Source organism: Trachypithecus francoisi, unplaced genomic scaffold, assembly GCF_009764315.1.
Source record: "Trachypithecus francoisi isolate TF-2019V2 unplaced genomic scaffold, Tfra_2.0 Lachesis_group0, whole genome shotgun sequence".
NCBI classification, from domain to species: Eukaryota; Metazoa; Chordata; class Mammalia; order Primates; family Cercopithecidae; genus Trachypithecus; species Trachypithecus francoisi.
In genome coordinates this window covers 36,069,531-36,097,494 of record NW_022681453.1, presented here as the reverse complement: position 1 = coordinate 36,097,494, position 27,964 = coordinate 36,069,531, and the positions used below count along the sequence as shown (strand labels likewise).

Sequence of the window (27,964 nt, the reverse complement as noted above, 5' to 3'; positions counted from 1 at the left end):
AGCAACAGCATTGTCCGTCTTTTGGTAAACCTCTCCTCCCTGGCTCAAAAGCATGGTGCTTATTGGAGTTGCCAATGATGCAGACCCAACACTTTGGGCACTTAGGAACTGGCATGTGCAGGGAACACCGTGTGGCCCTTTCAGATCCCCTCTACCAAATGCTGCGTGCCCAGTCCCCAACTACTTCTTCCTTTTGCTGCAAAGTTTGCACCTGCAACCTTCTTCAGAGGATTGCCTTTGAGCTAACAGGGATGCCTTGCCTATAGAGAGTCAGGGTTTACATCTTGCTGACCAAGGCAAACTGTAACCAATGACTGGCACAGTCATGTTTTGCCCAGCTTCCTTGCTGTGAGAGGGGACAAACTCTGATATGCAATTTATGCTCTAAGCTCTCTGTGGGCCAAGGCTGGCACTTCATCTGAAATTGCAGCTTTGACCAGTAATTTTCTCTTCCTTATCCTGCCTTCCTATTCCCTTACCATTTTCTACTAAGAAATTTTCCTTAATAAAACCTCTTGTACTTGAATCTGACTTCAAACGGCATGGCAGCCATCTCTTTGGCCACTGAGATTTCCAGCAATACATCTGGGACCCCAGCTGACCTCATGAGGGTCTTTTAGATATTTTGAGACTTGAGCTGAGGCTTTCTTTCCTCTTCGGTCAAAGGGAAGTATGGATGTGACACTGGAGCTCCTAGGTTCATCTTGAGAAAAACACTACTTTGAAAGAGGAATGCTAAACAGAGAAACTCACCAGAGATGAAGTGAGAAACTCCTGGTGATGGTTGGGTCCATGATGCCAGATACCTTTAACAACAGCACTCTTTTTCCTTCTGGGGTTGTTCACACTGACCAATAAATAAAGCATGTATTTTGAGTCATACTCAAATATTTAAAAATATTTTGCATACTTTTCAGTCGTTTTTAGTAGTTTGAATTGATTTTCTTTGGAACACCAAACTCTCCCCTTGCACAGACTGATGAGATGAAATCACACTGGGGGAATTTGGAGCTAATCTTAGGTTTCTTTCATTAAAAATTATTATTTTCCACAAGACACAGACAATAACATAAAAACTCCTCGTATCAAGGAAAAGCTAATCTTAATGACACAGGCTAATGCTGATAGCATAAAAATGACTTCCTGAGAAAGTTTAGCTCACAAATCCTCTGAACCCTTACTAAATCAGATGGATAGCAGGACCATTAATGGCTTGGAGAATTTTCCAATTGAAATTTGCTATTTTGTGCAGAATATTAGAATAGTGCTTCCTCGACTTGGCTAAAATCAAACTAATGACTTTGGAATTACTATTTTAATTCATTTAATGATTGCTTGATGAGTTCAAACTTTTTGCTTCTCGTTATATTTTTTAAAAATTAATCCACTCTAACAGATGAGATATATGAAAATAAAACATTTCATGTAATAATCTCTGTTGTTTTTAGTGGGTTTTTTAGTGGAGGGAGGAGATATATCTTGGATTATTAAAGGTCAAAAAGGTGAGATTGGCAATATTAAGTGTTACAGTATTTCTGCTCTAAGAACAAATATTTATAATACTGGTCCTCAACCAGGGGAGATTTTACTCTTCCTCCCCACCCCCGTGTATTAGTCCCTTTTCATACTGCTATGAAGAAATACCCGAGACTGGGTAATTTATAAAGAAAGGTTGAATGGTCTCACAGTTCCACATGGCTGTGGAGGCCTCACAATCATGGCAGAAGGCAAAAGGCACGTCTTACATGGTGGCAGGCAAGAGTATGTGCAGGGGAACTGCCCTTTATAAAGCCATCAGATCTCCTGAGACTTACTCACTATCATGAGAAGAGCATGGGAAAAACCCATCCCCATGATTCAGTAACTACCCACAACAAGTGGGGATTATGGAAGCTACAATTCAAGATGAGATTTGGGTGAAGACACAGCCAAACCATATCACCTGCTTCTAGGGGATATTTGGCATTACAGTATTCAGAAAGATTTTGAATTGTCACAAGTGTAAAGGAGAGGGCATTTGCTACTGCATATAATGGTAGAGGCCAGGGATGATGTTAAATATCCCACTATGCATAGGACAGCCCCCCACAACAAAGAATGGTCCAGCCCAAAAGGACAATAGTGCTGAGGGAATTAAATTCTCATTTACACCCTTGCTACCAAATCTTCCCTTTCTTTTACCTCAGAGCTGTACCCCGGAGAAACAAAAGGAACTACTCTAGACTGGAGTCTAGGTTAAAATGTCAGTCCTGAAACCTCCTAGCCATGTCATCTAAGGTACTTTGCTTCTCTGTACGTTTTCCTTCTAATTTTGTAACAGTGCAATAGCACTTACCTCATAAAGCTATTCGGAGAACGAAATGAGGTAGACACCTCTAGTAAAATTGCTTAGCCCAGTGCCTGAACATAACATAGATCCAACACAGCTTAGCCACTTGTTGTTTTTGTTACAACAGGCAGAAGTTTGGGGCAGATATAGAAGATAATGCAAGAGACTGGGCTTGGTGGCTCACACCTGTAATCCTAGCACTTTGGGAGGCCGAGGTGCGTGGATCACTTGAGATCAGGAGTTCAAGACCAGCCTGGCCAACATGGTGAAACCCTATCTCTACTAAAAATACAAAAATTAGCTGGGCGTGGTGGTGAGTACCTGTAGTTGCAGCTACTTGGGAGGGTGAGGCAGGAGAATCACTTGAAACTGGGAGGCGGAGGTCGCAGTGAGCAGAGTTCATGCCACTGCACTCCAGCCTGGGCAACAGAGTGAGACTTTGTCTCAAAATAAATAAATAAATAAATAAATAAATAAATAAGAAGCAATATTTTCATTGGACTGTTTTGATTAACTCATAGTAATACTAGAGATATTTTATTGTATCTTAAAAAATAAAATATTAGAATTTCATTTAAAAAATTACTGTATATCTTCTACCACAGACATCCTTACTCCATTCTTAAGCCCTAGCCTCACCTTTCTCTTTAATCCAAGAACCTCTTTTTCTTCTCTCATTATCAACCTATCTCCATCTTCATCTTTTTTTTTAAATAACTTGAACTTATCTTAGATTCAGGGGGCGCATGTACATTCAGGGGTGTCTGTTCCGTGGTTATATTGTGTGATGCTGAGGTTTGGGGTATGAAGGAGCCCATCACCTAGGTAGTGGGCATAGTACCCAATAGGCAGTTTTTCAGCCCTTGTCCCTTTTCCTCTCTCCCCGCTCTGGCAGTCCTCAGTGTCTCATTTCCATCTTTATGTCCGTGTGTACTCAAAACTTAACTCCAACTTACAAGTGAGAACATGTGCTATTTGGCTTTCCTGTGTTAATTTGCTTAGGATAATGGTCTCCAGCTGTATTCATGTTGCTGCAAAGGAAATGATACTTTTTTATGGCTGCATAGTATTCCATAGTGTACCTGTACCACATTTTCTTTATCCAATTCACCATTGGTGGACACCTAGGTTAATTCCATGTCTTTGCTATTGTGAACAATGCTATGATGAACTGCAGTTAACTCTTACTTTCCCCCAGCTCTCTCTGCATTCCTGAACTCCACAGGCTTTAAAGCAAAGTTTCAAGTAGGTTATAAGATCAGGTAGTATAACGTCATGGTCTACAGGGCAAATTTTGTCAATATCCTTGCCTTTGTTTGGTCTTCTTTTTAAAAAACTGTTTTTATTTTATTTGACTGCTTTTAGATAGGACACATCCATGTTACCAAGGCTCCCATGACTCCTTATTCCCTTGTTTGGCTTACTTTATTCATTTAGGTTTCATTGCTTTGTCTCCTGAAGACAACTGGGTTTAGATGCTGCAGGAGGTTAGAGGCGGAAGATTTGACTGTGAGAAGGACTGAGGAAGGCTACTGGAAAGAGCTAAGCACTGCAGCAGTGGGCTCAGGAAGGTGGTGGAAAGGGCAGCATTCTGGACAGGTCAAAAGCTGTGAATACCTGTGCCAAAGTATAATGTATACGGCCTTTTCTGAGGACAAAGAGTATCATGGTCTGGGTAAATAAACCATCAGTACAGGAGAGTCATTGCAGAGACAGTCAGAAATACATATTTAAACCAGAGGCTCTATAGAATGAAGCATTAGGTGGAAGAATTTGGATTTCATTTGTAGTAACGGAAAGCATTACAGTTAAAAAAAAAAAAAAAGGACATGGAAGTCACAAAAGGAAAAGGATCTTTTAATTTTTTTAGAGAAATAGATTTTCTTTTTTTCCTATCAATTTGTGTTCATTGTAGACAGGTCAGAAAGTAAAGGAAATGGGCCAGGCGTGGTGGCTCATGCCTGCAATCCTAGCACTTTGGGAGGTTGAGGTGGGTGGATCATAAGGTCAGGAGTTCAAGAACAGCCTGACCAACATGGTGAAACCTGGTCTCTACTAAAAATACAAAATTTAGCTGGGCGTGGTGGCACACACCTGTAATCCCAGCTACTGAGGAGGCTGAGGCAGGAGAATGACTTGAACCTGGGAGGCAGATGTTGCAGTGAGCTGAGATCACACCACTGTGCTCCAGCCTGGGCAACAGAGCGAGACTCCATCTCAAAAAAAAAAAAAAAAAAAGAAAAGAAAAGAAAGGAAATGAAAATCACCCCACCCACCTCCTAGCCTTCAAATTATTTATAGTTACCACACACACACACACACACACACACACACACACGGTTTTAAAAACAAAATTTAGTCATCTATACAATTTTTAGTCTATTTTAAAAATTTGAGATACCAACAGTATTTTTCCAAGTTGTTAAAGTTGTTAACTATTTTTTTAAATATTTTGTCTGATACAATTGCAAAAGTAAGCAAAGATCCGTGTTCACTGCAACATTATTTTTAAAACCCAAAACCCACTAAATGTAAAAGCAATATGAATATACTTTAATAGGAGCAACTAATGATTTCACTAATATTTATTGAGCATCTACTGTGTGCCAGGCACTGTTCTAGCCATTGGGAATGCAACAGCAAGCAAAGCAGACAAATTATTTGCACCCATTGAGCTTACATGTCAATGAGTTTATATCCTGGTGCAGGGCTTAGCAAACTTTTCCGCAAAGGGCTGCATATTACATGTTTTTCGTTGTATGGTCTCCAGGGTAACTACTGAATTCTACCATTGCAGGTGGAAAGCAGCCATAGACAATTCATGCACCAACGGGTATGGCTGAGTTCCAATAAAACTTTATTTACAAAGATAGGCAGTAGGCTAGATATATATGTAGATACAGATTATAGATATATAAAGAGAAAATATACGAACAGACAATATTTAGATAGAATAAATTATTGGACTAGAGGCTTTAAACTATTCTAGGATCTGAATATATTAATAGATTGCCAAATTATCCTTTAGAAGGATGTAACAATTCAATTTCCACTTCTATCAACAAGAAGAAGAGTTCTCACTGCCTCCACAATTGTATCCACATTGGGCATTTTAATTTATTTAAAAATGTACAACCTTAATAGGCAGTATTATATTTTATTTTGCATTTCTTCAATGCAGTCAGGGAAGTTGGGCATTTTTTTCTTGTTTATAGGTCACTTCTATCTTTTTTCTGAATTGTTTATTCTCATCCTTTTTGCCTATCATTGTGCTTTTTAATTTTTATTTTTATATGAGTTTCTAGATACTTAATATTTTCATGTAAAAATTTTACTCTTTCCAACCTCAGCTAGACGAATTAAAATTTAAAAAGTAAATTTTACTTTAGTCTCCCTCTAGTTTTTTTCCTTGTGGCGTTATGAACTTCACTCTTCTGGAAACTCTTTGGCTAACTGATCTGAGGTTATTTCAAATTTTTAAGGTAGAATTTTGAAAGGAAACTTGAAGAGGCTTTTAGCTTAGAGATATCTCTACAGGCAGGTTCTTCTTTGTGGTGGCTAAACTGTCTTTAGCTCATGGCCAGCCATTATCTCTGATGGAACTCTGCTAACATTCATTTTGCCTACAATATCAAGAGTTTTCCACATTATTTCAGCCCATGGTTGTAGGAACTAGGGGCCTAACTAGGTGACAAGGCTAGGATTTTTTGCCCTGCTTTCTTTGCTGAAGTGAGCAGACCTCCTTCAGAAGCTGATCTGCCTCTTTGACTTGGCTTTCAGTCAATTTACTTCTGTCATAATCACGTTTGCTTTTCCAGGAACTTAACAAAGCTTGATATCAGAAGAGGAGAAATGATTATTTGCACCACTTCTATCTACTTCTGCTGTAAAATCTTTTTTTATTTTTTTTAACCAAGTATAGGTTCTCTCTGATTTTCTTCTCTTGCTGTCTCTAATCTTTTTATACACATCAATAAAAGTCAACCAAACAAACACTTTCTAGAATGCTTGAGTCTCCTTATGTTTGCACTGAGAAAATCACAGGGCAGCATTTTTACAGCTACATTGCAGGGCCCAGACTGCAGGAATGTTTAGAGAATCCATGCTGTGCTAGAAATAATATGGAACAGGATACAAGTTAGTAATTGAGGTGGTCAGGAAAACAGGTAGGAATATAGTTTAGAGCTACAGTTCCAAAACTTTTTTTCAAAATAGCAGAACCTTTTTTTCTAACAGACTCAAATGCCTCTCCTCCTATTCCAAATAAAACACTAAAATGATCTAATATGGTTCGTTGTAAATGAGAGGCAATAGAGTCTACCTTGACCCCACATCCCCCTTGATCCACCCTGGAAGTTGTTTGCAGCTCAGGAGGATAGACCCAGCCTCAAGCACCTGAATCTCTTGGCCCTAAGGCTTTATCTAGGTATAGGGGCATGAAAGGGCCCACAGAGGAGGCAGGCTGGAGACGAAGAAGGAGTTCAGAGCAGGTGTGAATGCCCCTAAGAGCATCCTTCAATCAATAAGGCATGAGAGTTGGTAAATAAACATGATCAGTTCTGTGCTCCTCAATGAAACAATTATATAGCGTTTTCCATAAGTCTCTCGAAGGTTTCCAAAAAACAAACAAACAAACAAAAAAACCTCAAGTGCCTACACCCTATCAATGTAGTCTTTTATTAGTTTTCACCTTCTCCATCTCACTTCCTCAATCCTTCTCCTGGTGTCTAGGATCACCTCTTAAATAATCTCTTTGTATCCAAATTGTTGTTTTAACGACTGCTATGGGAGAAACCCACCTTAGAAAATGGAATGATGATGCAGAGATTGTACATCAGAATTAGATAGCCCGTGTTGACCAGTATGGTAGCCACTAGCCATGTGTGGCTATTCAAACTTAAGTATAAATTAAATAAAATGAAATGAAATTAAAAATTGATTTTCTCAGTCATACCAGCCATATTTCAAATATTCAATAGCCACATAGGGCTAACGATCGTGATAATGTACAGCACAGATATAGAACATTTTCCTCATTGCAGGAAGTTCTATTGGACAGTTCTGGCCTAGAATCAATTCCAGATTGATTGGAATTGGTCTTTTCCTATTCATTACATCAGGCCACTTACTCTCTGCTTTAAGACTCAGTTTGTATGTACGTCTGTAAAATAAGTCGGCGGCGAGGATTAAGATAATTTCTGTAAAGCATTCAGAAAGCACGTAAGTGTTCAATAAAAGGAGGTGGAAGGAGAAAGAGTGAGGTGGAGCTCTAAGGTGTCCAAGGACTCTGAGGAACTGTATATAAAAACAACTAGTACAGTGCGTCACACGGGGCAGGTTATTTCCCTTCATGGGCCTCCACTTCCTTTCTCACTGGGGACTACTGGCAAATTTCTAGACACTCATGAATCTTTGCATCTTCTTATTAGGGATATTTTTGCACCAGCTTCATCTTTATTTATTTACCCATCCAGTCAATAGCAGTTGGGCACCTCCTGTCTTCCAGGCACTGTACTGTGGGCAGAGTAATAACAATACAAAAACACGGTCCTTGTCATTGCAGATTTTAAAATCCTGAAGGATGAAGCAGACAAGTAGCAAATGCAGTAACAAACCTCTAATAACCACTGAGACACCCCTAGCTCCTGCTTCAGGGAGGCTTCCTGAAGGGGGTGACTGAAACTCAAAGGATGAGAGAAACTCATGCTGGTGAACAATATGGAAGGGTGTTTCAGATAGAGGGAAGAGCATGGAGGCATCTTTTGGAGCCTCAGTCCATACTCCTTGCTGTCATGTAATAAATTAGGTTTTAGAGAGGATGGGGAAAGTTTGAGGAGGATGGTAGAATTAGGGGAAGAAAGGGAAGACAAAATGTGAAAGGAATGTGAAAGGTGGGAATTGGATAGCTGCTGATCCCTCTAGCTACGCCAAAGTGCTACCTTCGATGCTGGTGCTTCTTTCTTTATTTATTTATGTATTTATGTATTTTTTGAGACGGAGTCTTGCTCTGTCATTCGGTTGGAGTACAGCAGCATGATCTCTGCTCACTGCAACCTCTGCCTCCTGGATTCAAGTGATTCTCCTTCCCCTGCCTCCCAAGTAGCTGGGATTATAGGTGCCTGCCACCATGCCTGGCTAATTTTTGTATTTTCAGGAGAGATGGGATTTCACCATGTTGGCCAGGCTTATCTTGAACTCCTGACCTCAAGTCATCTGCCTGCGTCGGCCTCCCAAGGAGCTGGGATTATAGGCTTGAGCCACTGCGCCTGGCTGATGTTGGTGTTTCTCCAACCATGAAGCATTAACCACCTACAACAAAGACAGTGGAGTAGGGGCATTATTTATAAGAATGCGGATCCTTAAGCCCCAAGACAGACCTACTGAATCAGAACTTCTGGAGAGGATGGCCCAAAGGAATTCTGTTACATACCTAAGCTAAGAACCATGGCCTGTGGCTGGGCACAGTGGCTCTTGCCTGTAATCCCATAACTTTGGGAGGCTGAGGAGGGAGAATAGCTTGAGTCTGGTAGTTTAAGACCAGCCTGGGCAACATAGTGAGCCTCCATCTCTATAAAAACATATATTTTTTAATTAGCTGGGCGTGGTGGCACATACATGTAGTCCTAGCTACTCAGGAAGCTGAGGTGGGAGGATTGCATGAGCCCAGGAGTTCAAAGCTGCAGTGAGCTATGATCATGCCACTGCACTCCAGTCTGGGTGACAAAGCAAGACTCCATCTCAAAAAATAAAAAAGAGAAGAAGAAAAGGAACCACTGCTGTGGCTGCTCACTTTCTAATGAGGCAGGACATTTGTAAAAGAATGTTCCTTTAATTTTTACTTTACTGTTTAAAAGAAGCTTTCTTAATAATACTGAAGGTGCTGAACTCCACAGGTTCCAATTGCAATAGGAATTTAGGTTTTGTTTCTAACTTCTTTTCCACAATCAATCTAGTGCTACTTTTCTCTTTTGGTTGAAGAACCTCCACAGTCCTTTGTGTAAATGTTCTTTCCTCAGCTTTTACCATCTTCTTCATCCAGCTCCAAACTCCCTGCCAAAAGAATATCATCACCCTTGTTTCCACCATTTCATCTTGTTCTCTTGTTCCACTGACCTTGTCTCCAGCTGGGCCTTCCCTAAGTTAATGATGTTCCTTACTCTTCCTTCTTTCTCATCTTGACTTTGACCTGTCACCACTGCTCTAAACTTGCTTCCTGTGAATTCTCTCCAGGATGCAGTGAGAATTTCTCTTGAGCAACTTCATTTTTGGCAAAGGAGACACTTTTTGTCATAAATCCCTTTTCTTCTGGGCACCTTACATAGTTGTCCCTCACTGTCCATGGAGGATTGATTCCAGAAACTCCCATGGATAATAAAATTCATGGATGTTAAAATCTCTGATATAAAATGACATAGTATTTCCACACAACTTATGCACATCTTCCTGTATACTTTAAGTCATTTTTAGATTACTTGTAATACCAAATACAATGTAAATGCTATGAAAATAGTTGCTATACTGTATTTTTTTTACTTGTATCATTTTTTATTATTGTATTGTTATTTTTTATTTTTTCCCCACAATATTTTCAATGTGCAGTTGGTTGAGTCATAGATGTGGAATCCACAGATACAGAGGACCGACTGTCATTTAAGTAAAGCTGCTGAGAAATACCATCAAAATTAATCATTTTAATGCATTATTGAAGAGGGAAAAATAACTTAAGCACAATGACCATTCTTTCTGTGCCACTGGCAAACAATACAGCTGAAGCACTGGTTAAAATGGTTGTCACAAATTGCAACAGGGCTATTACCTATGCATATAATGAAAGGCCAAAAAGTTTCTTATCCTGTAAATTCCAGAAATCTGTTATCCATTAAAAAATAAATAACCAAATGAAATCCACAGATGCCCTTTATTTCATCATTGTAATAGTGATTTTCATTCCTGACATGCAGCAGCATGATCTCAAATATGTAATTCACGAAAATTAGGGTTGTTTCTTAAAAAATTCTATTCAGCTCTTCTGGTTATAATGAGTTAGTATTTGTCAAACAGTTTTTATGCTTAAGTGAAAAGGTAATGGTAAACAACCACCGGAACTGCCAGATGCAGTATCCCTTTGCTGGGTTTCATGATCTGTCTCTTTGGTAAATCTGGGCCCCTGGAGTAATCAGTGCGAATATGAAAATCAGCACATTATTTCACTGTTAACAGGCACTGCTAAGATGAAAGAGAAGGCATGTAGGCCTACTGATGTTTTTATTTTTCTTTTTGCAATGATTAACTGAATAAGAAACAGTATAGCCAAGGTGCTAGAAATACAAAGCTTAATTGTAGAGTTTTAGAACTTCATATATGAAATGCATGCAGTTTATGAGAAGTGTTACACTGTCAACTCACAGCTCAAATAAGATGTCATACTTGACCTTCATTTTACTAATAGGAAAACTGAGGCTCACAGATGTAAATACTAAACAAATAAACACACACAAAAGAGTTCTCAGTCAAATAATGAAGGCATGGTAGGTTAACAGCCACTGGGACTTCTTAGTCAAATAATGAAGGCATTGTAGGTAACAGCCACTGGGATCTCAAGTGTTTGAGGATGCATCTCATTGGCAAAATAGGTACTATCATATCATAATAAAGGAATATCTATTTCACAGATAAAGGAATTGAGACTGTTAAGTAACTGCCCAGGGCCATGGAGCTTTTAAATCGTAGAGTCAACACTTGCAATGTCTAACTCTGTGCTTCAATCTGATACCAGAGAGTGCAGAATGCTTTCAATAGTGCTATTGCCTATGGCCGTAGTTACTGTTCAAGCAGTTCACAATTGCCATTTTGACATAGCAAAAGCATAGAATAGCTCTTCATTTACCTTAAGCCAATGCTTCTACATGTCCCAGCTGATTTAGACCACGGGTAGAGAATGGGTTTTGTACCAGGTGTCAAGGCTCTCTCAAAGCATCAGTCATGATCTCCATCTATGATTTATCAGCTTTTTGTCCTACATTTAGGAAACAAATGGGGGATAGCAGAGTAACTCATCTTTGGATTCACCAGGAAACATCTTGAGAGTTCGTGTCTATGGTTTGGTTTGTTTGCTTTTTTATTTCTCAAACTAAAGATCACTTTGAAAAGATTATTTAAAATGCAGGTCCCATTCTCCATCCTAAGTGATTCTGATTCCATGAGTGTGAGATGGAGTCCAGGAATCCGAATATTTGCAACTCTAAAACAAAATGTAATGGTTCCTTGACCACTACTCTCTATCCTCTTCTTGGAGGCAACCACTTTAGACTCTTAATACTTTCGTCTGGCATTTGTACATCTCTGTAATTCTCCAGTGCTATCGAGATAAATTACAAAGTGTCACGGGTCTCCTAATCCACATCTCAAATTGGCCCTGGTGTTTCACATTTGATATCATGCAAATATTTGTTATGGACCCACTAGAGGAAGAAAAAGAACATTTATGAAGTCTTTACTTGTGCAAGGTCTTTACATGTAACATCTGATCACTGACTACTTACTGGCACCCTATGAAGTAGGCATTTCCCTAGCGACAGGTGTTCAAGGGGGTGGAGGTCCAGTTTGGCCGAAAACTTAATGCTTGTTCCAGGAAAGCACAGTGCAGAACTCTGGTAGAATCTAGATTCCCTGTCCTCAAACAGATTCCTATTTTGGGGAGGTTGGAGGGTGGAAGCGGGGAGTAAGAAATAGGGAGAAATCTTACAAGGAAATCTATAATGCAATTCATTCCACATATGTTTATTGATTACTTTTTCTAATCCAAGTCCAGTGTTAGGCACTGGAGATGCTTTATGAATGGTTATCTTTCTTCCTTCTGTCCCTTCTCCCCTACCCACTTGCTGCAGAGAAGGCACAAAGAGACAATATGAGTAAAGACACTGAGGAATTGCTGATGAAAGATTTGGACCCCAGAGCCGAGGATTAGACAGTCTTCCAAGTCAGACAGGAAAACTCTTAGGAGGCTGATAAGCCTGGAAAGTCCCCAAGTTACGCACCAGTAGACAGTGAACCAAAGAATGCCAAATGTACTTGGATGACAATCAGAAAGCCTCTCCCCACTCCACTTTCAAAAATCCCACCATAATAGAAAAATCGCATCTTAAAAGAACACTCATCAATCAAAGACTGTCTTAAGAGTCTCTCCTTTATCTCTGTAAAACAAACACTTCTTTCAAATGCCTTCTAGTCTCATTTGGAAGGAAAGTGACAGTAGCCAACTCCCTTAGCATAGTAAAGTCTGAAATAACAGCCTTTGATTAATTCTATAGGTGGTCTTCCTCCTTTTGGCAAAATGTTCGGAGCTCTCAACAAGTTTAAACGTTCACTCTCAAACATTAGCAAGTCTTTGCTCTATCCCAGTAGACCCAGTTGAGGTATTGTGAACAATATGGAAACTCAAACCCAGTCTTGTCAGGAGGAGGGTGTTAAGGAGAGTGATTAGAGTCCAGCTTTGGGAAATCTGATCCCAAGCTGTGTCACCCTTGGCAAGTTACATGACCTTAGAGTCATGTAAATGTCATGTGGAACTCTGTGGCCCAGTTTCTCTCTGGCAAAATGGGAATAACAGTAGGACCCCTTTTGCAGGGCTCCTGTGAAGATTAAATGACTGAAAACAGAGGCAGCAGAGTATTTGTATCAGGAAAGAGCATCAGTTTGCTATTTAATAAAAAAGAAACATGAGTCCATACTGATACAAGTGAATAAAAGAATTCACTGAAGAATAGTGTTAAAGTGAACTAAATATGGCCTAAGAAGGACTCAGTACTTCTATATTTGAGTCCTTGTGGACGAACTGCAACCTAGCTTAATAGGTAGACAAGATTGAAAACCTAACTTAGAAGTATGCACCTAAAACAATAGCTAAGTCTTGGCCAATCCCAGTGGCCATATTTCAGCCATTTATACATTGCTGAGTGTTCAAACTGTTTAAGGCAAATGCCAAGCTGTAACCAGTCCAGCTGTTCTGTACCTCACTTCTGATTTCTGTACATCATTTCCCTTTTTTTGTCTATAAATCTTCCAAAACGTGGCTGCACTGGAGTCTCTACGATAATCTACTGTGATTCTGGGGACTGCCCGATTCGTGAATCGTTCATTGCTCAATTCAACTCTTTTACATTTAATTCAGCTGAAGTTTTTCTTTGATCAATGGAGATGATGGGAAGACAGCGCAGTTTTTCTGAGTAGAATACAAACTAATAAAGGTAGGATGGAGTTAGACCATTGTCACTTTGCCACCATCGTGGCAATAATTGATTTAAGCAATCATCATCATCATCAAAAGATGCTAAATCTAGTGGGCAAAATTATGTCTCGAAATGGGCTAGAAATTATATTAAAATAAAAATCCTCAGTTCCCCCACTTTCCGAACAAAGAGGTTACGAAAGAAGTTAGTAGCAATAGTTGTCTACTTGTGTTACATTGTACCTTTTTTCATGATGATATGCTCAAGAATGAGTAAGGTTAAAAAAAATCTAAAATAGTGCTTAATTTGGGGGTGGGTGGAAGGGATGTGAATCTCATCTCTTATCAGACCTACCACCTCTGGCAAGTTACTTAACCTGTGTGCACCTCAGTTTACTCTTCTGCAAAATGGGAATTGTACACTTGTACCCGCTTAAAAGGTTGCTATGAAGACTAAACAGGTTTATATTTGTCAAGTGCTTGGCACATATTCAGTAACTTTGCTGTTGTCGTTTTTATTACATGTACATTGCTTAGACTCCTGTAAACTCTATGAAAGGGAAATACTCTTGGGACCCCCAAAACACTAAGCTAAAGGGAAAAGTTAAGGTGGGAACTGCTTAGGGCAAACCTGCCTCCCATTCTATTCAGTTATCCCCTGTTCACAGAGATAGATGCACAGCTGATTGCTTCCTTTGGAAAGGCTCATCAGAAACCCAAAAGAATGCAATGCTTTGTCTCTTATCTACCGACGACCTGGAAGCCCCTCCCTGCTTCCAGTTGTCTCGCTTTTCTGGACCAAACCAATGTACATCTTATGTACATTGATTGATGTCTCATATCTGCCTAAAATGTATAAAACCAAGCTGTGTCCACGACCGCCTTAGGCACTTGTCGTCAGGACCTCCTGAGGCTGTGTCACAGGTGCGTGTCTTTAACTTTGGCAAAACAAACTTCTTAAATTGATTGAGACCTGTGTCAGGTATTTGGGGTTCACAACTCCAGATGAATGTCGCTTTTATCATTCTGATTACTGGGCTTAAAATCCTCCAATAGCTTTACATTGATCTTGGGTTAAGGATAAAACAAAACACCCACAATTCCCTAAGGGATGGAGAGCCTCCTCCGACCTCTCCTTGACCCACCTGAAGTCCTGGGCTGCAGGCTCCTCACCCGTCCCTATTCCTTAAAGTCTCAGCTCCAACACCACTGTTCCAGATAGGCCTCCGTGACCCCAGGACTAGACCAGGGGTCTCTGAGGAGGGCGTCAGCTACGTGAGCCACCCTTCCAGCACCCACTGCCATGGCGAATATTCGCTTGTTTGGCCATCCAGGGACTGTTTGAGCCCCAAGACCGCAGGGCTCCGGCTCTGTCTTTGCTCAGAACCATAACCCGGGGACTGCACAGTAGGCCCTGAGGCCTTGGGACCGCTCAAAGTGAACCTGGGCCAGGTCGGGGACCGAGAGCTCTGCGGCCTTAGGAACGCCTGCGCCCCGGGGACCCAGGGGGCCGGCCTGGCCAGGCCCGCCTCTGCCTCCTCCTCCCGCCTGCTTCTGCTCCGACCCCTCCTCCCACCGCTCCTCCTCCGCCTCCTTCCCCTGCCTGCACCCGCCCTACTGCCCCTTGCTGGGTTTCCTGTTTAAGATGGCGTCCCCCGTGGCAACGCAGGCCGGGAAGCTTCTGCGAGCCCTAGCACTGCGGCCCCGCTTCCTGGCGGTCGGGTCCCAGGTGAGCGTGGAGGCAGGAACTGCGAGCGCTGACAGCGGCGCCCGCCTGCCCGGGCTCCCCTAGCTCCCTGCGGCTCTTGCTCTCCGCCTGGCCCCGTGCGCGGCCCCTCGGGCGCCCCACCTCGGGAGGCGCCGCGGCGCCGCACCCGGGTCCAGGAGGGACCCCCGCTCCAGTGTGGGGCAGGGGCGGCGCGGGGGTGGCCCCGGGTGCCTCGGGGTGTGAGCGACCCAAAGCACGGGAGTCGCCGCTGTCTGCCCCTGAGGCTCATGGCGAAGGCGCTGAAGCAGGCGCCGGACGCAAGTTTAAGAAAAGTTTCTCGGACCGGGTTTTGGAGCCCCGAGGTTTTATTGTCAGCTATACTAATTCTGCTTTTCAGAGGGCTCTCACTAACCCTGAGCACATTTAGGCCACGTGATAAACATGCCTGGAAACCCATTTCATCCCAACTAGGAACTCACCCCCCAGGGTGAACTTCCTGCGGGCTACCCGCTTTTGCAGACTTTTAAGGTGCCTGAGTTGGTCAAATCCATGGGTCAAGCAGAAAAATGGTAAACGATCTTTCTCCTCTTTTCAGTGAAAAATCAGGCCTGTCACTAAAACGCATTAGACAGTTGACCCAGTCCATGTCCTCCTTGTCGATGGAGAATGAAACCAAAGAGGGTCAGTGGTGGGCTGGATAGCGATTGGAACTTGGCCTCTAGGAGATTTTTACCTTGTGCAGATGGCAAGCGTTACAGTAGTCAGAAGGACTTCAGGGAAGTTTTGAGTTGGTGATGACTCTTGGAGAAATCACTCAACCACTGAACTGGTTAGTCTCCGTAGATTATCTCTCTCCCCTTTTAAAGAAAGCACAGTCAGGGATTTAGCCACAGCAGAGTTAATGCCTTGCCTATTTCCCCATTTTTAATTGATGAGAGGCAAATTATCACTCATACAATTTTAACCAGGATGTGCATAGTATAGTTTTTTAGAAAATTTAAAAAATAGCGATTGACAGTTTTTTGAGTTACTCTAAACTTTGGTTCATTATGACATCTGTGAGCTATTTTTACCCCTCTCCTTTCGTTTCCCGCCTTCTCATTTCTCTGTTGTTGTTAATGTAAATTTAAAAGGTGCTAATACTACTGTAATATTCTTAATAGGTGCTTGACAGTATAGTGAGGTAGCAAAAGGAATGGCAGTTTTGTCTAATTAAAACTCACTAATAACTGTTGTAATACAGTAAGGAGAATACCTCCAGGTGAGTTAAGTCTTATTCATTATTTAAGTGTTAGAAAAAGCAAGAACTAGGGTGCTAACCATGAGTGTAGACTTGAATTGATGAGAAACATGGGGCCCAGGGCAGTGAAAACTCATGAATTGTATAGAGAACCCTAAAATGCAAAGTGTTTAGCTGAAGTATGTGAAGCCTACATGCCTAACCAAGAAACAAGAGGCTGAACGTAAAACAGGAGAAAATCTGGTTGGGGAGAGATACTCTTGGTTTGTCAAGAAAACTGGGTAAAAAGATCTGTTCGCACACCCCATCTGGTTACTGTGATTTACATACTTGTGGATGATCTGTTATTCTGTAGTGTCTTAGAAGACAAAAATAGGTTTTTTTTAAAGATAGAAATGTATACAATGTCCAACAACTGAAAATGGACATTAGCAATCATTTAGTCCAGCCAGCTCATTTCATGGGTAGAGAAATTGAGGCCTAAAGAAGTTCGATGACGCATTCAAGGTTACAGTGAGAGTTTGTGGCATTCCAGAGTAAAGGCTTACTTTACGTTTCTGTTACACCATGCTGTTCCCTGGTGAGTATATCCTTCCTCATGAAAATAAATTATATCAACATACAAATTAATCTGCATACCAGTAGTAACTGTATAACATCCAAGTCATTAGCACCACAGATACATTTTTATTTTTTTCTTTATGACCATCTTAGAATTGTCCATAAAAATGGTGAGTATTGCTCATGACTTGTAGGAAAGCCTATTTTCAAATTCTTAGGTGCTTCCTATGATCTGTTTCATGTACACTGATTTGATATTATGTCTGCATAGTCCCTTGCCTGTGGCAGACATTACAGTTAAACATGGCCCACTTCTCCCATCATACTTAAGAATCCTCACCAAGTATCTCAGAAATCTGTTGCCATTCTTGGCCCAGACCTACTTTGTACCACCAGGCTTTGTGAAAAACTATTGTCTCTACAGAAATAAAAGACCCAGTTTCTGCTTAGAGAAATAACTTTAACTGGTCTGTCAAAGATACTCATAGAATGACATTTTGTCTTCCCCTTCCCTATGGTTAAATTTAACATTTGACACATATTCCTGATTCTTAGTGTCATTGAAGTTTTTTTTTTTTAACCTTTGCTCTTAGCTTTACTACTTTGACTTTTGATTGATAATATGCCCTTAAGGGTCCACTTTAGTCATTTCTTATCTTTCATATAGTTTTTATTCAGCCCATACCATTTGGCAGGACTGTTGTAGGCCCTGGGGTTTGGGGGTGGTGAATGAGGCAGGCAGAGTCTTTGGCCATGTGATACTTTATTTTAATGGAGGTGGGAGAGAGTGAGCCAGTACACATATAACCAATAATGAAAATGATTTCAGCCAATCACAAATTCTATGAAGAAAATCAGTCAGGGTCATGGGATGGAGAATGAATAGCTTCACAGTGGGGTAGTTTAGACTGGATGATCAGAGGAGACCTATTTCACAGGGTGTGTTTTTGATTGATGTAATTTTTTAAAACTGAAATAGCAGATGTCATGAAAAATGCACAATTATAAATGAACAACTTGATGAATTTTCATAAACTGAATGCACGCCCAGCTAACTAGGTACAGATCAAGAAAATGATCATTTAACAACAACCCAGAGGCCCCCTGGTGCTCCTGCCTGTCACTACCTCCACCCTACAAAGGTCCACCAGTCCCCTGACTTATAACACTGGTTTTGTTCATTTTTGTACTTTATGTAGTTGGAATTATATATATGCATACACATACTTGACATTGCTCAGCATTATATGTAAGTGACCCTGGAGATGGCCTTTTTGACATTTGAGCTGAGACATGAGTGATGAAAGGTAGCCAGCTAAGTGAGACTAAAGGCAACAGTGCCGTTAGGCAGAACAGACAGCAAGTGCAAAGACTGAGATGAGAATGAGCTGGGCATGTCTAGGTAATTAGAGGGGGAAAGTGGTAGTAGACTAGGTCTGAGAGGAAGACAAGGGCCAAATCGTGTGGAGACCTGCAGGGTTTGCTAAGGAGTTTTCAGGGGATATAAACCCTACAGAGGCTGAATCCCAGTCCTGTCAGCCAAAGCACAGGCATGTAATTAATGTACTGTACATGTCCCCTATTATAAATCTAAGTTAGGCTGACTTTGAAACTTTTAGCAGAGTAGTGTTCAGTGAATTTAGCAGTAAGAGTCTAACCATGGTTAGAAGTCTTTCCAAAGACCTAAATCCTGGTAGACAGGGGCCATATTGCTGTGTCCATATAGTCAAGTGAACAGAGTGTGCAGTACTTGGTGGTGTAATATAGCAAGGCACTGCCATGGTGGGCAAGATATGAGTGCATGCTGCCAGTCAAGTCTTAGGGGAAATGTTGGCTGAGGGCACTGAGTTTGAAATGGTTCTTAGTTAAGTCTAAGCACAGTTTCGTTGTCTTTTAGGGTATTTCCCCTCTCTTATGGCTAGTTGAAGTTCATGGAGCTCTCTTGTAGGAGAAGCACTGCCTTTCAGGCCTCCAATTTTATTTCCTTTATTTTTTTTTTTTTAAAGAGTCTCAGTCTTTCACCCAGGCTGGAGTGCGGTGGCATGATCTTGGCTCACTACAACCTCCTCCTCCTGGGTACAAGCGATTCTCCTGCCACAGCCTCCTGAGTAGCTGGTACTACAGGTGCCCGCCACCACACCTGGCTGATTTTTGTATTTTTAGTAGAGATGGGGTTTCACTATGTTGGCCAGGTTCGTCTCAAACTCCTGACCTCAAGTGATCTGTCCCCTTCGGCCTCCCAAAGTGTTGGGATTACAGATGTGAGCCACTGTGCCTGGCCAGGCCTCCAATTTTAGAATCATTGTTGTATGTTTTCAGTGCAGCCCAGAGCTTCTGTCCAGGGACTCACAGAGGAATGTATGTTGTCGAAGAAAACTGCTTAAACCCATGCCCCTGCTGTTGTATACTCAGAAAGAATGGCTCCAGCCTAATTTTCTGCCTTTACAGAAGTGGGAGGAGAAAGATACATGCATGGCTTTTATAAGTGAAGGACTAAAGGTTATGTGCAAGTTCTTATCAGCTAAATGAGGCTGTGGCAGCTGCACTGGAAGTTGCGACTTACCTATATCTGCCTCTTGCCTAGGAGAATACATATTTGACATTTTTCTTTTTTTAAAATGAAGTACGGCTGCAATTTCTGCTTTTAGAAAAGGGAATCCATCTCAAATAATTTAGACGCTAAACTATTGACCTTCCTTGTGGGGAAGACCATTAAGTGATAGCTTTTGTCCCAAATTGGTTTTTTTTTTTTTACTGTAAATAAGGCATTTCTTTTACGGGTGAGTGATTGGGTGCACAGACCCACAGTAGTGAGAACTTTCCTGCCCTTGTACCCTGGTCTAGTTCTGTAGGCGCAAAGCCCAGAAAGTCACAGGAATATGGCATATTTGGGGGAGGAAAAGAAATTACAGAAGTAACCTCAGATCATTTGTCCTTCAACTGTCTTTACCACTCATTCTTCAATTGTCACTTGATGCATCACTTTCTGTTACTTGAAGGAAAAATTTTACGGAAGAACTTGAGAGATTTGGAAATGTTTGAACAAATGATAATATCAGTACACTAATGAAATTTGTAAGTTAATCCTGAGAGTTTGTGAGGAAGGTGGAGGTGATGGAGAAGGCAGTCCAGGTGAATTCATGCAGAGGCAGAGGTGAGAGAACAGGGGGAGAATAGTTGTAGTGAGCAGTTTAGTATGGAGAAGGGAGAGGCGGTGGGTAGCAGAAGTTGAGGGACAATGGCACTTTCAGGTATACAAGGAAGTCTGAATGGGGCTTCAGAAAGCCCAGAACTCAGCAGGGAATAATTTAACCCCCACAACTGAAAATCAAACAAGTATCTTTTATGTAGCAAATATTTTCTGAATGCTTATTACACCTCATGCTTAATAGAATGTTGGGCAGATAAATATGACTGAGTGAATGCAGACAGGAAAAAGAGACACATGGCTCCTACCTTAAGAAGACACAGAGGTTATTCGTACAACTGGCCTATAAACCCGTAGTTACACTAAAACATAGTGGGTGCTGCAGTTGAGCTGTGTTCTTAGCCTTGTAAGACACTGTTGGCCTCTGTCAACCACGTACCCTGTGTCTGTAGCACTATTCCCTCTGATCATTCATTGCCTGATCTCTCTCTCCATCAGCTTTCTGATTCAAAGTTGATTGTTCAAATAGGCTTTTTCCTAATTATCTTACCCGGCCCCGCCTTTCCAGGGATTATTCTCTGTAATCTTATCTGCTTTGTTGTTTATCACACTTGACTGTACCTGCTAGTGTTCTTTATCGACTGTCTTCCCCACTCTCCTACAAATGTAAGAATGTAAGCTCCACAGCGGCAAAGTGATACAGCTTAATGTAACAGCGTGATTCCCCAGCTGGCCCGAGTAGGTATTGAGTAAGTATTTGTGGTCTCAGTGAATGAGTGGGGGGCACAGAGAAGGAAGGGGGAGGTAAGGAACAGGCAAAGTTGAGGGGTGATGTGGCTCATTTCAGCAAATGAGGAAGAAGGAAGGAGCTATAGAAATCCTAGTTGTGAAAGGACCTATATAATCGTAGAACTATTCCTTAGGCGTGTAGTATGTAACAAGACTGTATGAAGTAATCTCCACACTTTATTTCTTTAACCCTTACAACATCACTGCAAGGGAGATTTCACAGTCTCCATGTTTTATAGAAGCAATCAGAGGCATAGAGGGGCCCTATAGTCATTTGCTTAAAATCACAGTGCCAGGGAGTTAGCCGCCTCATGCTGATAAAGGACTTACGCTGTTAAATCATTAAGCTCTGTCTCTGAAAGATCCTGTTTGGGCTGAACTAGGCAGTTAAACTGATTGCTTACCTTTCCCTATCTCTTTGCCCTTGAGTGACACTCGCTTTTGGTCATTTGGACTTGTGCTGATGAAGGTGTGCTAATCAACTCAGCATGGTTGCCCTCTCTGGACTCTTATCCACTTTTGTCTTTCTCTGGCTTCAGGGTTTTGGCAACAGAGTAGTAGGGGGATTAAAGATACGAAGTCTGGGTTCAAATTCAACTGAGTTTAAATTCTTATGGGATATCCCATGTTCTTTCTCTGCAACCTGGAGCAAATTATTGAACCTGACTGAGCCTCGATCTACTGTTACGAAAAGGGGATCGTTTGCACAGATGGTTACAAAGATTAAATAAGGTGATATTTAAGACATTTGGCATATGACCTGATGGTGGGCCCAGGATGATTATTTCTCTTGCACTGAATTTGAAGCTAAATTTGCTGGCCTTTTCTAAAGGCTTTATTGAGCTAGAATAATTTTGCTTTCCCAGATTCAGTAAGCATTTATCATGTGCTCCCATCTCAGAGTTAGTCACTGGCTTGGTGCTTCTATACATTTTATTTCACTTAGTCCTTGCAGTAGCCATGTGAAATAGGAGTTATTGTTCCCAGTTTACTTCTGGGGAATCTGAGGCTTAGAGGGGTGAAGGTCTGCCTGCCAGGCTCTGATTATCTTCAGGATCCCATAGTTGGGTTTAACGTCTGGTGAGGCCTGACGTGGCAATGGGGAGGCTCACATGGGAAGCTTAATTGTACCATCCTGGTTGTTGAACTCATTTCAGAAACATTTACACGTCTCAATGTTGACTTAGCAGTGACGGCTGCTGGGCCTCGTGCATCAAAGATTTGAGCTGAGGGAACACTTAAAGAATTGGCAGTAGCCACAGCATGAACCAGAGGCCACCCGGGACATACCTTTCACTGTCCTCTTAGCACAAACTACTGCTCTCAGCATTTCAAGAATGCTGGAGAAATTGTGAAATTTCATTGCCTTTGCAGAGTAGGCTTTGGGGGATGGTGTTGGAGGACGGAATTTCCTGGTATTCGGAGTTCAGACTTTGATCAGTGTACTGGGTATGGTCAGCTTTTACCCTTTCTACAAATGATTCCAAAAGAATAGGACTTAGGCAGTGGCCATGAATGCATAGATATCTAACATTACCTCTGAATTTAATTTTTATTTTAAAATTGGAGGGATATTGGCATAATATATGAATTGATAATGGAGACATGGCAAAGCACGAGGAATGGTTTGTGTAAGTTTGGGTCCTGTGGGTGGGAGTGGGGGGACTGGCATCTCTTTTTCTGCTCCCATCCATTTCTCCCTGTGCTTGCTGTATTTCCAATTGTGGGCTGTCTTAGTCCTAGAGTTGTGACTTGAGAGCTCTAAGGAGGTTCAGGAGGGCTGCCTTATAGAGTTTGAGGTGAGAAATGAGGCCAGAGACAACAGCAAGGACAAGATTGCTGATCCTAGTAGGCCTGGTAATGAAGCTAAGCTTATTCTTGAGGAGGGCAATGGGGAGCCATTGAAGGGTTTTAGATAGTGAAGTGGCAAGGGCACTTTAATGCTTAGAGTACTCTTTCTGGATATAGTGTGGAGAGGGTTGGAGAAATGCAAGAATGGAGATCATTTGGGCGGCTTTGGCACTGGTTCAGTGCCATGAGTCATTACGCCAGGACGCTAGACATATACCATGAGTGGAATCAGACGGCCTGGGTTTAACTCTTGCCTTCAGCACTCCATAGCTTTGTGATCTTGTGACAATTACTTACATTTCCTTGTAAGATTCCTTTTTTTTTTTTCTTTTTCACATTTCAGTATCTCTGAAAGCTGAAATTATTTATTTTTATTTATATTTTTTCAGACAGAGTCTCACTCTGTTGCCCAGGCTTGAGTGCGGTGGTGAGATCTTGGCTCACTGCAACCTCCGACTCCCAGGTTCAAGTGATTCTCCTGACTCAGCCTCCCAAGTAGCTGGAATTATAGATGTACACCACCACACCTGGCTAATTTTTGTATTTTTAGTAGAGACGGAGTTTCACCATGTTGGCCAGGCTGGTCTTGAACTCCTGACCTCAGGTGATCTGCCCACCTGGGCCTCACAAAGTGCTGGGATTACAGGTGTGAGGCACTGCGCCCTGCCAAACTTTATTGTTTCAATATTGTCTGGTTTTAAGTAAGGTATCCACCTCCATCTTACTGTCTGTGGCTTAAGTCGGGAGGCCTGTGGAGAGGAACAGCACCATGCTTTCTCCCTGCCCGAAGCAGGGCTCAGGGCTCTGGGTACAGTGTCTGGGGAGTGACCTGATCCATTTAGGGCACCATTTTCTCCCCTCCCCACTCTTCCCCTCCCCTCCCCACGCCCACAGCATTGATTGATGTGCCCACAGCATTGATTGGAAGTAGAGATCAGCATTTTAGCTTTACCAGAAAATATTAAAGTTTTTTCCTTATCAGTGGAGATCTCTTCACATTTTTATAAGGAACTGTTTTTTATCCTTCGCTTTTTGTCACCAGCTTCTGCTTGTATTCTCCTACCTGTTGTTGAGATGCTGTGTTATACCACCTGGACTTGAAGGACTTATTTGAGTTAGTAAGTCCTTTCCTACCTTTGAAAGGAAGAGGGAGGAAACCAGTTCTCGTATGCCTTCTCATTTCAGCCTGAGGGCTTACGTAGGCCTTTAATAAGTAATACAAAGAAAGCGGAAAGTTATTAATTATTTTTGATTAAGGGAATAAACTATTAATGATGAGTGTTTCTTTGTTAAGATTCAGGGCTCTTTTAAAGTGATGTATCATTAAAATTGAAAGCCAACAATACAGGGAAAAAAGGAATTTTTCAGTTTTTAACTTTTTTATAATTACCATGGAAAAAAATATACGTGCTATTTGGCACATTAGAAAAACTAAGTAAATTTTGAGATGGCGAAGTTGTAAACAGATTATTCTCATGAATTTTAAAATGATGCAGAAGGACTGAATGGCTGAGTGTTGAGTAGGATGGTTGGATATGGAGGCAGAAGGCTTGTGACTGGTCCTAAGTGAGCCTGGGCCTGAGGGCGCTTTTAGGATTGGAGTCCCACGTCCAAAACTCACAGCATAGCATGTTGTGAGTGTGTAATGGATCCTTCCTTTTTTGTTTGATGTGAGTTTATGATGAGGCTTTTATGACCAGTATAAAATAGCTTTTATGACTATATTTTATATAAAATATAATTTTAACATGGGGGGAAACTTACAGAGTTAAACTTTATGGGAAGACGAGAGAAAAATACTAAATTTTCTTTATGTTAAAGGGCCCCAAGTGAGAATATTTAGTGGTGGTATTTCATTTTGCTTAATATTGGCAGTATATCAGTAATGTTATGGTAAGCCGAGAGTCACAGTGTTCCTTTCTTGAAGATGTTTTGTCCTGTGCTACAGAATGAATCTGTTTCCTCCTGCATACTTCAGAGTCCTTCTTTTCAGGTCAGTAGAATCTTTTTCCTGGAATTTTGACGTTAAGCAACATTATCATAATTTAGGTAAAATTAATTATTGACACAAAGCAGTGTTTTGTGATCAACTTTTAGGGTGTTGAGGGAGGTAGCAAAGGAATTGCATTTTTGATTAAAAGTTTGGATCATTAAGTGCCTTTTTTGTCTCTGAAACCTTGTTTTTGATTTCCAAAGCTTCTAAAGGTACTAAAAAAAGAATGCGTATATTCTTTAATTTAAAATTTTTGTTATGTATTTATTATTGTATTAAAATATACAGGATATCAAATTGACCATTTTAACCATTTTTGCCGTTTTTACCATTTTGCCATTTTAACCATACTCTGGCATTGTTTTATATTCATATCATTAGGCAGCCATCACCAACATCCATTTCCTGAACTTATTCATCCTCCCCTACTAAAACTTTATACCCATTCAATGCTAACTCCCCCATATCCCTAGTCTCTTCCCCTAGTCCCTGCCAACCGCTGTTCTACTTTTGATCTCTGTGAATTTGACTACTCTAGGAACCTTATCTAAGAAGATTCATACTATAGCTATTCTTTTATGACTGGCTTATTTCATTTAGCATAATGTCTTAAAAGTTCATCTATGTCGTAGCACGTGCAAAAATTTCCTTCCTTATTAGGCTGAATAATATTCCATGATATGTGTATATATCATTTTGTTTATCCATTAATTTGTCGGTGGACACTTGGGTTGCTTTCTCTTTTTGGCTATATGAATAATGCTGCTATGAACATGAGTGTTCAATGGAGGTATACCTTATGTTAACATTCACCTGAGTAGAAATGTTGTCTGATACGTAGCTTGGGCTACATTTTCAGTTTCCCATGTCCAACTAAAATGTCTATTAAGAAATATCTTGCTGGGCGCGGTGGCTCAAGCCTGTAATCCCAGCACTTTGGGAGGCCGAGATGGGCGGATCACAAGGTCAGGAGATCGAGACCATCCTGGCTACCCTGGTGAAACCCCGTCTCTACTAAAAAATACAAAAAAGTAGCCGGGCGAGGTGGCGGGCGCCTGTAGTCCCAGCTACTCGGGAGGCTGAGGCAGGAAAATGTCGTGAACCCGAAAGGCGGAGCTTGCAGTGAGCTGAGATCCGGCCACTGCACTCCAGTTTGGGCGACAGAGCGAGACTCCGTCTCAAAAAAAAAAAAAGAAAAAAAAAAAAAGAAATGTCTTTCCTGATACTATTTCTGTTAAATATTCATATTTATTCTTTCTGTGGGTCAGATGCAGCACAGGTCCACTATTAGGCCCAGTAGATGGTGGGTTTATAGGAAGCTTGGGGATATGAGACAGTTGCTACCTTTAAGAAACCTACAGTCTAGTTTGTTGGAGACTGATGAGGAATAGGCAATTACAGTGAGATGTGTTTGGTGTCCTGAGAGCACGGCAGGCTTCTGGGGATACTGTAAGTCCTCACTAAAGGCATTCCAGTTTGTTCTCTGCTTCCATACCCATTTCGGCACTAAATGTTGGCAGAGGATAAGGAGTTAATTACACAGCCTTGGAGTACAGAAATGGTTTCACCATAAAGCAAACCAGTTTTCCGTAGGCTAATTGATGTAAACCAGAGTTTTTAAGTTCAGCTTACTTCAGGTCACAGAAACATCAGCAAACTTCCAAAGACCAAAAACACCGCTAATATTAAACACTGAATTAAATGTAAGCTCTACATACATTTCAAAAAGATTAATAAAAACAAGTAAGATAATGATTTACCCGATTTCTGGTGATCAGTGAGTGATGGCAGTCATAGTAGTTGTGGTTTAAATCACAGAATAAATGTTTGTAAAGTGAAAATGGTAGGGAGCACCTCCTTTCACCACCAAGTTCAAAAATGAACACAAACACTGAGTACTTTTGGACCATGTTGTTTAGTATATTTGTATGATTATTGTAGACTTGATGAATGTTTATTTGACAATCATTTATATTCATTCATTCATTTTATTCTAGTTCCGTGTCACAGGTGGCAGATGCCCATCCCGTAGCTCAGGGAGCAAGGCAAGGCAGGAACCTGTTTGCCAGGAACAAGGATGCCATTCCCCTGCAGGGTGCCATCACACACACACACACACACACACACACACAGCCCTTTCCTGTTGGACTTGCCTGTGCAATGGCTATTAATAGCGTCTGGATAACCTGAAGTGAAGCACATATACAAATAGACACCTGATGTTTATCAGGCACATTCTGTGGACTAGGCTTGGCGCTGTGCACTTGAGGAGGATTATCATGTTGAGTATTCATGGCAGCCCTAGGAGGAAGGCATTATTATAGCCATTGCTAAGCTCATTTTATTTTATTTAGTTATTTATGTAGAGATGGAGTCTTGCTGTGTCACCCAGGCTGGAGTGCAGTGGCAAGACCATATAACAGCTCACTGCAGCCTTGAACTTTTGGGCACAAGGAATCCTTTGTTCTCAGCCTCTAGATTAGCTGGGACTACAGGTGCATGCCACTATGCCTGGCTAATTTTTTTTTTTTTAATTTTTTAGAGACAAGGTCTTGCTTGGTTGCCCAGGCTTGTGGCTTCAAGTGATCCTCCCACCTCAGCCTCCTAAAGTGCTGAGATTACAGGTGTGAGCCACCATGCCTGGCTACTAAGCCCATTTTAAAGAGGAGCAAACTGTGCCTCAGAGATTTTAAACAACTTCCTTGTTGTCACAGCTGTTGCCCTGCACATTTCTTCAGGATGCCACTCACATGGGTCCACTGAATTATGCCTGATAGTGGGTAGAATTGTGTCCCCCACAAAATTCCTATGTTGAAATCTAACCTTCAGTATCTCAGAATGTGACCTAATATAGCTTGATTTTCTCTGTAAAGACTCTATCTCCAAAGGAGAAAGAAGGTAGGAGATAGAGAGACAGAGAAAATCAAGTTAAAATGAGGTCATTAGGAAGGGCCCTAATTCAATATGACTGGTGTCTTTATAAAAAGAGAAAATTTATACTTGGGCACACACACCCAGGGAGAAAGCCATGTGAAGATGAAAGCAGGGATGCTTTTGCAAGCCAGGAACACCAAAGATTGCCTGTGAACCACCAGAAGCTAGGAGAGAGGCATGGACC

The 27,964-nt window shown here is 41.4% G+C and overlaps 1 protein-coding gene and 1 long non-coding RNA gene across 2 annotated transcripts in view; one reads left to right on the top strand and one right to left on the bottom strand.

Moving 5' to 3' along the window:
- Positions 1 to 352: 352 nt before the first annotated feature.
- LOC117083109 lies at positions 353 to 15,139 on the bottom strand. Its single transcript, XR_004436951.1, has 3 exons — positions 14,702 to 15,139; positions 11,217 to 11,345; positions 353 to 847 (listed from the first exon to the last, which is right to left on the bottom strand). It is a non-coding gene; the product is annotated as an uncharacterized LOC117083109 (long non-coding RNA).
- SUCLG2 (succinate-CoA ligase GDP-forming subunit beta) overlaps positions 15,132 to 27,964 on the top strand; it is a 286,300-nt gene continuing 273,467 nt past the window's right edge. The window contains exon 1 of the mRNA XM_033210388.1: positions 15,132 to 15,285. Within this exon, the coding sequence (XP_033066279.1) occupies positions 15,202 to 15,285 (84 nt within the window). The 5' untranslated portion in view covers positions 15,132 to 15,201. The remainder of the gene's footprint in view (positions 15,286 to 27,964) is intronic.